Below are 12,689 nucleotides of genomic sequence, written 5' to 3'. Positions count from 1 at the left end.
GTTAAAGCTACCAACATCCATCCATCTAAACTTTCACATTTATAATATTAGTAAGATTTATAAATAAAAAACTAATAAGGAATAAATTTCAATGATGGATATACAAGGAATGCCGAATAAAGTTTAAATAAAACAACGAAATTTAACTAATAAGGTTTATTACATAAATTAATTACAGTTCTAAGTAGAAGTAAAAAAATGAAAGTTAAATGAAAGTATTTTATGTTCAATTTTCCAGGGCCGCAGTACCGGCTTGGACGGTAAGTGTAATAAGCACTTATTTACTTAGATTCATCCGCTCGAACTTACCTTACATTTATGATTAACTTTAGTTTTCTTGATTTTATTTATGGTGCTAACTATTGTTTTCTAATTTAAAAAAAAAAATCTATTATTATTTTATAATAAAACATTTCCTAGTTGGTCCCTATTAAAGTATAATTAATAAATAAACCGGTTTATCAGTTTTTAAAGTAACAATAACCCTTTATTTTTTTTTGTATTAGAAAATCGATATATTTTGGTTCAGCCTTGAATTTCGACAGAGACATTTTCAGTCCAAATGGCAAATACATTTTTTCTTCAAAACTTTCAGCTCCCATTACCGCTGTCTCAACGGCGGAGAACCCATGGGTAGTCCACCTCCGCATTGCCACCACCTTCGGCGCTGGTCTGCTCAACAGCTGCGTGGGTTCCCTCATCAATGAACGCTGGGTGCTCACCTCCGGCAGCTGCGTACAGAAGTAAGTGTAAAGCATTTTAATACGGGATATGTACGATCGGGGTATCTGGCGGTGTTACCTTATAAGCAATCGTTAGAGAGTTTTGTACAAATCTAGACGACCACACAGAAATTAGGACGTTTTTTATTTGTCTGTAAAAAAGTAACGTGTGTCAGTACACGGCTAATTGCTTTATATTATTCCGACGATGCAACTCACTTTGTTCTCTCTCACGAGTTTGGCACATTGTAAAGAACAGGGCGATTTTTCTGTAAACCGGACATCGTGTATATCCCCGACATGTACAAGTACATTGTCAATGGTTGCATGAACAGGGAAACATTTATTATCTATGGTTGGAATACGTATTTCCAGATTTTGCCGAAATAGTGATGCTATCATTGTCCATAGACAATTCAAATTTCGGTAGAGTTTATTCAATTATCTAATTTAATCTACAAACTATGTTAATCATTAACGTGTGATATTTGATTTGTCATTGCTGTTTAGTCTTCGCTTCGCTTGGATCCGATATGGCGCCGCTAACGTGGTCAACCCTGAGCTGGTGACGGAGACCTCCTCCTCCCGCTTCAACAACAGGGTTGGTCTGATCGCGATCAACCGCGTTGTCGAGTTCACACGTGAGTATCTAAACATGCATGCGAAATTACAAGTATTAGGGTATCTTTGGATTGCAGTTTAGTAAATAATTAACTAGGACTGCTAATAAATTTCGTCTATGTTACTCAGAGATAATGTAGCTTTCTTAAAGTAAAATATTGAAATCCGTCCAGTAGTTTTTGAGTTTATTCATTGTATATTAATTTTGATGTATAATTTTCAGCAACTATTAGCTCCGTGGAGCTGGCGGCTGCCAGTGACGAGCTGCCGGAGACAGGCACGCTCTGCGGCTACGGCTCTCAGGAAGACGGCTGTAAGTAAACTTGAAACTTCACTAAGCTATTATAGTTTTTTCGTTAATGTTTAGTAATTCGTTATCGAATGTTGTTTGAAAACAACTAGTTTTATTTAAATTGCATGCATTTGCATTGCATTGGTAATTATAATTTAAACTCCTGTTTATTCTTATACTTGCAATGTTTCCTCATAATCTGAGCCATAGACTCGGCCGACTTCATGTATAAAACATTAGATCTAGGCTATGGTGTGGAATATGTGGTGAATTCTGTTACATTACAGCCCCCGGTGAAACTCTTAACTGCTACGAGTTCACGCTGTCAGGTGAACAGAACGACGTGTTCGAGGGCACCAGCGACGGACAGACCACTGAAGTGAGTTTCTGATCTAGTAATAAACTTTAAAGTATTACGAATACTGCATATTGAAAGAATTTGTGCAACTTCTTTCAACTTTTACTCGTAGATCTGTAACTATGTTGAAAAATATAACATTCTTCTGGTACTGCTAAGTACTTGGTAGTATGAAAATCTTTTCTTGTCTATTTTATCTTTACATTGATGACTTGATTGGTTTAATTAATGATTTCCTAACACAGTTTGATATCGGCGCTCCTTTGGTGAGCAACGGCAAGCAGATTGGAGTCCTCGTCCGTCCTGCTGAGAACGGTTCCGCTGCATGTAAGTAACAATATTCTATTTACATTGAAAATACTTTGCTTTGTATTGTAGAAGAATGAAAATTAGGAGGTACACCGGTAGCAAAAAAGAGGTAGAAAAATATTATAAATGCGAAAGCTTAAATGAATGGATGGATGTTAGAGTTTGCAGCCAAAACTGCTGAACGGATCTCGATGAAATTTGGCATAGCTCTAGAGGATAGTCTGGAAGGCTTTTGATATTTTAACTCCATGCGAACGGAGTCGCGAGCGAAAACTAGTATTTAATAAATATTTTTCTTCGGCAGTGTTCGCGAGCGTTGGCGCATACAAAGTCTGGATCGACTTCGAGACTGGATCCCCTTTTTAAAATAAATGAAGTATTTCATTTAAATATTGTCTTGCAAAATACTATCAATGCTAATAAATATTCACTTTACATGTGATTTTATTAAACTTTCAAATTGTTAAATGTTGTTTTATTTACCTCTTACTTATTTTATTTATTTTATTTCTCTGTCATGTAAAATTATCGACAGCCGAAAGGAAGAAGGTAGAATATTCAAGTTTGTCTGTACCATAGAATTAATTTATTTATTTTAATTATCTATCACTAGACTTTTAAATCTATACTCTTTACTTACTCTATACTATTATAATAAAGCGTAAATACACACTTCTTTGTTGCCTAAGATGTCAACAATTACAGCATATTTATGAATAATTCCTATTTTAAATAAAAAGCCCTACACTTACGTCACGCTGTAGGCTATACAATTTAACGCCATTAAACTTAGGTGGTAAATATTTTGGATAAAACTCTAATGTGGGAGAGACCATTTGTTGCTGCCAACATCAAGGAAGCAAGGTTATTGTAATAACGGTAATTTTGACATTTGCAATTGAGATTTTAAAAAAGTAAACAATAAATTCATTTTATGAAAGTAAAAGACGTGAAAGTAAAACGGCACTTTATTGTGATTCGTCGCTCTGACCCTCATAAGATACAATTTATAGTTATTCTCTGTCTGCGAATGTTCCGAGCTCTTATTTGAATTGTTGCACTCCTAAATAACTCCCGAAAGCTGAACTCTATTTAGAATAGGACAGTTTTAATTAGGAATTCTAAGATTGGATAAAAATTAAATAAATATATGAAATAGCCTTATTGATTTTCTCCTTGTGCAGAGGTCTGGTGTCCAAACTAGAATGGGGCCCTGTGTCTACATCAGGCCCCCGCCCCACAGAACACAACGAATCTTACAAAAAAAAAAATAAGCTAGTATGGAAACATTTAAAGAAAATAAAGAATAAATTAAAACTATATGTGAGGTGTTGATAAACGCTCTAAGAAAGTAAAAAATAGACATGGCAACATTGATAACTTGGTCAGTACGCTGTTTTCATGTATGAAGTAGAATAGTGTATCTGTTCGTAGATCAACTTAATTTGTTCCTGCATAGAGGTAAGATTTGTGTTAGTTTATACCTGGTTCATACTTAGCCAGTACAGGACGACCAACTATATTGGCTACACAGTCACCGGATAATTCGAGGCTGGTCGGGTTTTATAATTATAGTACACTCGCGGAAATACACAATGATCCACTTACAGAAAAATTCCTCTTTTTCTTTGCAAAGAGACAAACTCCGCCTTTTACAAATAACCAATTAGCTGGTGGTAACTATTTGTATAAACGACAGCATGGTCATAAAAAACAATTAACCGTGTCTCGAGGACCGATTTTTTTCATCCAAACACATTTAAATGTTGCATCTCAATGAATACAAAATTCAAACGACTGTAACTTTTTAGCTGTTGCATCGACAAATTCCCTGATTGTACATTGTAGGCTAAATGAGGACCCCAGCTAAATGGTTAAAATGAGAGTTGATTTATGCAGTTCAGAGCTATACACACTCATTTGTAACTTTTAATTTTTAATCCTAACCTATAAACCTTAGCGTAAGAGTACAGTTATGTTAACTAGAAAACTCTGTTATACCCATTTAAAACGTAACTTTTGTGTACATGTAGGATTTTTTAATCAGCTAGAAGTATTTAATGACGTCAAAAGTCAGCGTCGCGATCAATGAGATGTTATAACATCGTATATTTTATGTAACGTCATAAAAGCGGTAACACGCGACTCGAGGAGAGCTCGGCAAATTTACGCAAGCCGCGTTTGAATGAGCCATTAAATTAATGGATGGCTCGTATTGGAGCCACTCGATATAAAACTTAACGCCACGGATTATATTTAACGCCAATATGAGGTAACGAGAATGACGTATAAATTATTAATAAGCTCTCACATTTGGATGGAATTGCAAACTGTGGTTTTTACATTGCTTGGTTTAAATAAAATTTACAAAAAAATATAGCTATACTGCTTTTTAATATAATCAGCGGTTTTTATCGTACCATACTGGATACTGAAACGAATGTTAAAACTTCGTTTAGTACGAAAACAATTTGATGTCAATTTTAATGGAATTTGCAGTTTAGCGTAGAGTTTTTACGACGCCGTTACATCTTGGAATGTTTCAGTAATCAGCCGATAGATTACCAAACTACCAAAACATCCTAAGATATAAATTGCATTTTAAATAATTTGATTTTAAATTGAGCAATATTAAATTCTAAAATGTTTTTTTCTAAATACAGCTGTGAATAATTTGAGTTGTTTTTTATCGTTGTTTAGATAATTTATAAATGACTTTCGCCCACGACTCCGTCTGCGTGGAATTAAAAATAAAAACAAACCTAAGCTTATGTCTTCTTCCAGACTATCCTCTACATTTAAGTCAAATTTTATCAAAATCCGTTACCCCGTTTAGGTTACAAACTCTAACAAACAACCATTCATCCATCTAAACTTTCGCATTTATAATATTAGTATAACTAATGCTAATAGTGCTAAGTTATCAGTACCACTTGTCTGTAGAATCTCGGTCACTGTGCCAACGTCATTCTGGTTCTCCAAGTCCGCTAGTGACAGCTTAAGTAATATATTACGTCACAACCCAATAGACAAGTCTACAGCGAACTATGAATGAAGCCTTACTAATGTTAAATGCAAAAGTTCTGTCGTTTTCGTTTCGAATCTCAATGAAAAATTCTTTGGAAACCTTTTGTAACTGACTAACTTATATTTTTTTACAAAATCATTGGGGCGCTGTCTCCTGAATCTTACTAATCTTACTTCTTACTTATATAATATTATAAATCCAAAAGTTTAGATGGATGGATGGATGTTTGTTAGCCTTTGTAGCCTAAACGGTTGAACATATCTCCATGAAATTTGGCACAGGTTTAGAGCATAGTCTGGAAGAACACATAGGCTACTTTTTATCCCAGGAATACTTACCGTTCCCGTGGGATTCATTAATTTCGTTTTTTAATGTTTACTCAATCATTCTGCAACGGTTCAACATATCTTATTGAAATTTAGCACAGATATAAAACAAAGTCTGGAGTACACATGGGATAAGGTTCATCCCCGAGAAATGTCCGGTTCCCGAGGGATACGTAGCTTTTTGTAATTTATATAGTTTGTATGTTTTTTAATACCACGCGGACGAAGTCGCGGGCAACAGTTCGTTAGTTATACCTGTGATTTAGGTTAGCCTTCTCTTTTTTACTTGGAACATTAGTACAAATTAACGTTTTATCTAAAACATTGTCAAATAGACTAAAAATCAGCGACAATGTTTGATTTTATTTCAAATGTAGATGAAAGTAATGTTTTTTGCAATGCTTTTGCAATGTTTTGGATGTCGTCAGTATTTAAGTCTGACAGCGCAATCGGCGATTGGCATGTCTTGTTGCGCAGATATTTACTTTTATAGCTTACTGCCACATAATATGTGTAAATACAACTATTTCAAAGTCGATGACGGTTTAGTGATTGGCAGAATTTGTTGTTTTTAAAGAAAAATAGAACTGAACGAGGATAAATATTCACAATCTCAAAAGCTACAGATAGTTAAAAAAACAGGAGTAGTTTTTTTTTAACTAACATAAGGTGACAAACGAGCAAGCTGCCACCTGAATTCGCAAAATGGCGAAGCGACCGTTGCCTATAGACATTCGCAATTGCAGATGCGTTGCCTACCCTTATCCGCCGGAGGAGGAGACGCACTTAAAGAGCACATTGCCTATTCTTATGTATTTCCCCTACCGTCAAATCCACTTCCCCTTCCCATTCTCTTCTTATAAGAAAAGGGTGGTAAAGAGAAATGAACTTAAATTAGGCCTCCAATACCACACTTATCAGACGAAACACGGAATTGCTTCCATTTCACGCCTGTCTTCTGTGTGGTTGTGGTATTACACCGGGCGTACCATTCGTGCTAAGATGTTAAAGCGGGCACTACCACTGTTAGTAGTACTTTCAGTTAATTTAATAATTGACCTCTGAAAATCTAAGCTCAGATAAGCAGGCTTAGATAATCGTGTGTTGAATAATTCAAAAGATGAAATCCACTTCAAGACGATTTCAACATTTGGTTTAAGAATTTAAAGTCATTAGAGAATGTTTAAATAAACGATGTAACGAGGGTAGACGGGGGAGGGGGGTGTGCAAACATTGCGAACGAGCTGAAATAGAGGTTCGAGCAAAATGAACGCTCCGAGTTACAAATGTGTATTGAATAGCGAATGAACTAGATGATTTGAGAAAATTATGTATTTAAATGAAGATAACGTAAATCTAGGGTAAATCTGCCACCGGATTTTGCAGCGAAATACTGTAAATGTGTGACAACACAGGGACGTATTGGTACAATATGATTATTTAGTACTAATTGATGCTTGCGACTTAGTCTGCGTGAAAATTAAAAACGAATAAAAAATATATTGCCTATGTTACTCTTTAGTAATGTAGCTTTATAATGATGAAATATTTTTTTTGAAAATAGAAATCGGGACAGTAGTGTTAGTTCAATGCATACAAAATACAAATCTTTCCTCTTTATAACATTAGTATTGATTTTGAATATTCTATCATATTTTATAATATTAATTAGATCGAAAACTATTTCTTACTGTTAATAAAAACTAAATAAATTCTAACAGCTTTACAAATAAACGCGGTATAAATCTAAAATCAGGAATAAACTGAGTGTAAGCAAAATTAACAGAACTCTTATACAAAATAAAATGTTATTTAATTATGACACCAGTGATGTTAACCATAACTATAAGGAATTATCTCTGTATATTAGGAATGATATAAAAATGCGTGGATTGCGGCCCTGGTGTGACTTTCTCTGTTACAGCATCGCTTGCGCGTGCGCAGCGCGTGGCGTCGCACCGCCAAACTTGGATTATTACATTTTATGAAATGTCTGAGTACGCTCCTGTGTGAACACCGATTTTGTTTTCAAATTTCCATCATGTATTAATTTAAAAATTAAATTAATAATGATATAAAAGAATAATCATGTCGTAGTGAAAAATCAGTGGATAAAATGTTATCAAGATGTTTGGATTTAAACGTACTTTTGTGAAAATTATTCTACTCTTGTTATTCGCTATTCAATTCTGCACCTTCGGTAGTGTTGTTTTATGGTATATTTTAGCTAGTTCTCTCTGTGTTGTGTGTGCACTGGCTGTGCTTACTTATGATCATGACTACTGGAAGAGTAAGGGAATATTCTCCCCCCCTGCCTGGCCGCTGGTGGGTCACATCAGGACAGTTGTGGCCTTCAAGGAACAAGGCGGTATGTGCTTCAAGAGGATCTACGATACGTATAAAAATGAAAAAATCTTAGGTAAGTGGAAATTTAAAAAACTACCTCGTATTACCTTATTCCTGGAATTATAAAACATGGTAAATAGTCTGTGGTCTTAAAAATATGTTCTACATATGCCAAAAATCATTGAGATCAGCTAAACCGTTTTGATACGTAGTTAGAAACTTCCATACATCCAAACTATCGCTTACAATCTAGTATGAAGTATGATAAAGGTTTTAACTTGATAACAAATTTAAAACAAATAGCTTAAGTTAAATACAAACCGAAACAAATAACTTAAAGAATGTTTACTGAATTAACTCACAGAAACAACATCGACTTGAATAAACCAAGTTTGAAACAAGGAAGATACATTTCTATCTATAAGATGGTGTAAAAACATTTGATCTTACTTATCTTACATGGATGGATGGATGTTTGTTAGAGTTTGTAGCCTAAACGGCTGAACGGATCTAGATGAAGTTTGGCATAGACGTAGAAAATACCCTGGAAGAACACATACATAGGCTACCCACTTTTGTTTCTTTTTAATTCCACGCGGTCGGTGTCGCGGGCGACAGCTAGTAATTTTATAAGTTATTTAAAATCAGAATACAGTAAATGAATATTCATTTAATAAAAAAAAATACAAACAACAAAAACAAAATACGTAATATATTTTTTTTTACAATGTTGCCTATTAAAAATGCAATCAAGTTTTAATTTTTAATTAAAAAATCTGGAAAACTTCACCGTAGTACAGGTTAGTTAAAAGTGTGTCAAAGCATAACAGAGTAAACAATACGATATATTTAGTATATGAAGTAACAGACAGGTTATTTATGTAATCGGTTACCTGTTAACCGGCGAGAAATCAACAAAATGAATAAAGGTTTTATAATTTTTGGAAATTTTAAAACGTATATCGAAAGTAGGACAATTTCACAATAAAAATGAGATCTCGTTGTCTGTTGGTTAATTTATATTAGCAAATATCTATACTGGGTGTATATGCAATACTTTTATCAAAGCATGTAATAACACTGTGTGAAAAACGGTAATTCTACATTAAAAATGTTGTAAGACGTGTGGAAATTAGCTTTGAATCTTAACGAATCAGATATTTCCTTGTTTTTTTTTTATAGAATACTAGGTGTCAAACGAGCAAGCGACCACCTGAATCCACCGAAATGGAAAGCGACCTCTGCCCATAAACATCCGCATTGCAGATGCGTTGCCTACCCTTAATTGACGGAAAAGGAGACGCACAAACAGAGGAAATTTCCCCTTCATATGCATCTCTTCCACTTTTCCTTCCCAGTCTTTCCTCTAAGAAAAGGGTGGAAAGGGAAAGGGACTAAAATTAGGCCTCCGGCACCTCACTCATCCGATGAAACGCGGAATAGCTTCCACTTCACGCCTGTTTTCTGTGTGGTCGTGGTATTATACCGGGCGAGCCGGCCCATCCGTGTGAAGATCTTAAAGCGGGCTCTACCACAATCAATATACATTATATTATTTAAAGATACATTTTAAATATACATTACATTATTGGTGGACGAAGAGCTCACATTTCCACGCGGTGTACACTCGCAGTGTCGTGACTCGCAACTTATGAAACTAAATGTAACCTAAGGAACGCACTTAGTGGTCAATTAATCTAATAGAGTACAGATAATATATGTATTTTGTCGTTCATCTCAACGGTGTTTTTTTTTTCTTCGCTCGTTAACGTTCATTTGAATAATTCAACATTTCTTTGAGAAGTGATTTCTTTCGTCAACTCTCCAGGTCGTATAATGAATTCGTGTCGAGGAATATTTTACATCACTTAGCCGAGATAATATTTGAACCTTTCAGTAATAAACTTTAGTTAATACAACATAATTAATAAACGTTATTTATTCTAGAATAAGATTTTTCACTTCGAAGATTTGATTGTTTGATTTTAATAAGTTTTACAATTTGATTAGGAAAATAAAAACCAAAAAAACTTTTTTGCATACTTAAATTATTCAAAGAAGACGATTGAAGGCTAGGACTTTTTTGGTTAGGTCGTTCTGGTGAAATCAGGGCTTTTTTCATAATGTGTCAAATGAAATCAAACACTAAAGTTATTGTGTTATGGGCTTGTATGTATTTAAATTCTATTATGACTGCCTAGTCTAAACCGTATTTGCTGTCATTCGATTCGTATCCTTTCCCCGAGTGCATGGGTATATTATATCTGCACAAAAGCATGATTAAACATTTGTTTTTAAAACGCGGCCAATAGATGGCGCTAATTCATCTAGTTACAAACAGTTCGTGTTTTGTTTTTTAAATGTTAGGTTAGTTTTGGTATTAACTGAAGGTAATTTTTGGTCCAGGTTGCCATCAGTTCTTTCAACGCACGCTGGTTGTGCGCGACCCGGAGCTAATAAAGAAGATCTGCGTGAACGACTTCCATCACTTCACTGATAGAGGTTTCTTCTTCAACGAGGAAGTGGACCCGCTCGCCGGCTCTGTTCTCTTCCTCAGAGGGAATGAATGGAAGACGCTAAGAGCGAAGATATCACCGATTTTCTCGTAAGTGAATACTGTGTGATACAAATTCGTCTCTTTATAATATCGGAGCTATTTGGTATTTGTCATCATCATCATCATCATCATCATCATCTCCCCTGCCTTATCCTACTCCCGTAGGGTCGGCGCACCGGGTTTTCGTCCTCCAAAGCACTCTATCATCCGTCATCTCAGTCATCACTCCCTTCTTGATCATGTCACCTTTCACGCAATCCATCCATCTCTTTCTATGTCTATTTATATACGTAGAGGTTGTCATGGTTACAATTACTGTGTCGCTAACTGCCGAATAATAATACATATCTAAAAAAATCACTTCATCAGCGCATTAATTGAATTTCGAGTTTAAACGTGTTATTATTTGAGACGCTGTTACATATTTAATTGTATCAATATTCGTAAGATATATAAATTGTGATAATTTATCCCTTTCTATTCAAAACAATTCGCCATAACTATCTGAAAATTCAATTAACCAGATTAAATAGTCATAGCGTACTGTTCGCTTTAACAACTACTAAAATAATGGATTCAGACAAGTCGATGACAGTCGATAATCGGATCGGTTTCATATAAATTGGATTAGTGAAATTCAAGAGCTAAATGAATAAAGTTTTCCTCTGAAATGTTTGGGGAACCACGATTTCGCTTCATACGTTCGTACGTATTCATACTTTTAGAATAGCGCCATCTATGTAATTTAAGATAAAGTAGCAACACTTAACCAGACATTTATTTTTATTCTTTGATTAGATCTAATAATGAATTAAATTAAAGAATGCCTTATCTCTTATTAATTTAAAAAAAGTTTTGTAATTAGGGAATTGTTTAAAAAGTACTCGATTATTTTCTAAATGCAATTACTTCATTGTTTGATTAAATTGAATTCAGTTAGGATCCACAGACTATCGACAGTGTAAGAATGGACTAGCTGATTGAATTTGCAGTGAATTTACAGCAATTCACTGAAGTCTGTATACAAAGCTATTCCTTTCTATCATAATAAACTTCTAGAAAATGAATTTACGAAAAACAATTTCATAAACACAACTCCTGCACACTCTAACATCTTTATTAGTCTATGACGCCAAGGTTTGAACAGATGCACTCTTTTCAAATCATTTATTTTGTTACTTACGACATATGTTTTTTACATTAAAGGCCAGTCCCACCAAATTGAAAATTGTAAACTGTCCGATAAAAATCCAACGTTTAAAATATGTGATCTCTAATATCGGAATTTGTTACCTTATCTGATATGACGTCATTTTTAAGCTATCTGCGCCTCTATCAGCCAGTGGTGGGACAGGCGCTACGTGTTTTAAATCTTCCCTTGTTTACCCTAACCAGAAATATAAATACCCTCACGATATACGAAAAATATGAATGTCAAATAGAAGTGGATTGAAGTGGCTGCCGCCAGAAGTTTTTCTTGGTTAGGTTATACTAGGAATATTAGACTGATATCTTGAGTGGTTAATAGGTAATTTAATTATGTTTCTATCTCTAATTTCAGGCCAAATAAATTAAGAGGAATGTTCCCAATAATAGAGAACACAGCTAAAGAATTCACAATACGTATCAAAGATTTGATATCAAATACCAAAAATTGTAGACCCCTAAACGACAATGGTACAGGAACGAATATCGAAGAAGTTGATACAGAAAATGCAACACTGGTGGATTCAGAGAAACTTGTCGGAGGTTATACGGCTGACGCAATAGTACCTTGTGCTTTTGGACTAAAGAGTACAGTTATGGACAACCCTATGGATCCGTTCGCGGTTGCATTACAAGCTTTCTACGAAATGAGTTTGTTCAATATATTTGAAAAGTAAGTAAATTCGTAATTTTTTTCTCTACAAAAGATGTATTTTTAGAAGTAGACGAGTCTTGAGAAAGTAGTATCCGAGATATCATAGACGGATATAATTAAAGCTGAAATCTAATATATGACATTGACTTAAATTACTATTGTTATGACTACTTGTGTTTTTATTAAATTACTAGCTTTTGCCCGCGACTCCGTCCGCGTGGAATTAAAAATAACAAAATAAGGTAGCCTATGTTGTACATCTGTGCCAA

At 34.6% G+C, this 12,689-nt stretch overlaps 2 protein-coding genes across 4 annotated transcripts in view; both read left to right on the top strand.

Moving 5' to 3' along the window:
- The window catches only part of LOC106104786 (chymotrypsin BI-like), a 7,582-nt gene extending 4,812 nt beyond the window's left edge, over window positions 1–2,770 (top strand). The window contains exons 5-8 of one of the 3 annotated variants that reach the window (XM_013284920.1): window positions 1,567–1,656; window positions 1,923–2,014; window positions 2,239–2,320; window positions 2,607–2,770. In XM_013284920.1, coding sequence (XP_013140374.1) covers window positions 1,567–1,656; window positions 1,923–2,014; window positions 2,239–2,320; window positions 2,607–2,668 — 326 coding nt within the window. In that variant the 3' untranslated portion in view covers window positions 2,669–2,770. The remainder of the gene's footprint in view (window positions 1–1,566; window positions 1,657–1,922; window positions 2,015–2,238; window positions 2,321–2,606) is intronic. The other 2 variants (XM_013284921.1, XM_013284922.1) reach the window with 2 other exon arrangements.
- Window positions 2,771–7,631: 4,861 nt separating this feature from the next.
- On the top strand, window positions 7,632–12,442 carry LOC106104752 (probable cytochrome P450 6a23). The gene is made up of 3 exons (XM_013284883.1): window positions 7,632–8,075; window positions 10,409–10,607; window positions 12,121–12,442. Exons 1-3 carry the CDS (start codon window positions 7,784–7,786, stop codon window positions 12,440–12,442), a joined length of 813 nt encoding a protein of 270 aa, XP_013140337.1. The 5' UTR covers window positions 7,632–7,783.
- Window positions 12,443–12,689: the final 247 nt, after the last annotated feature.

The sequence above is a fragment of the Papilio polytes genome, unplaced genomic scaffold (assembly GCF_000836215.1).
Source record: "Papilio polytes unplaced genomic scaffold, Ppol_1.0 DF823399.1, whole genome shotgun sequence".
In the NCBI taxonomy this organism is placed as follows: domain Eukaryota; kingdom Metazoa; phylum Arthropoda; class Insecta; order Lepidoptera; family Papilionidae; genus Papilio; species Papilio polytes.
This window is presented reverse-complemented; position numbering and strand designations above follow the sequence as displayed.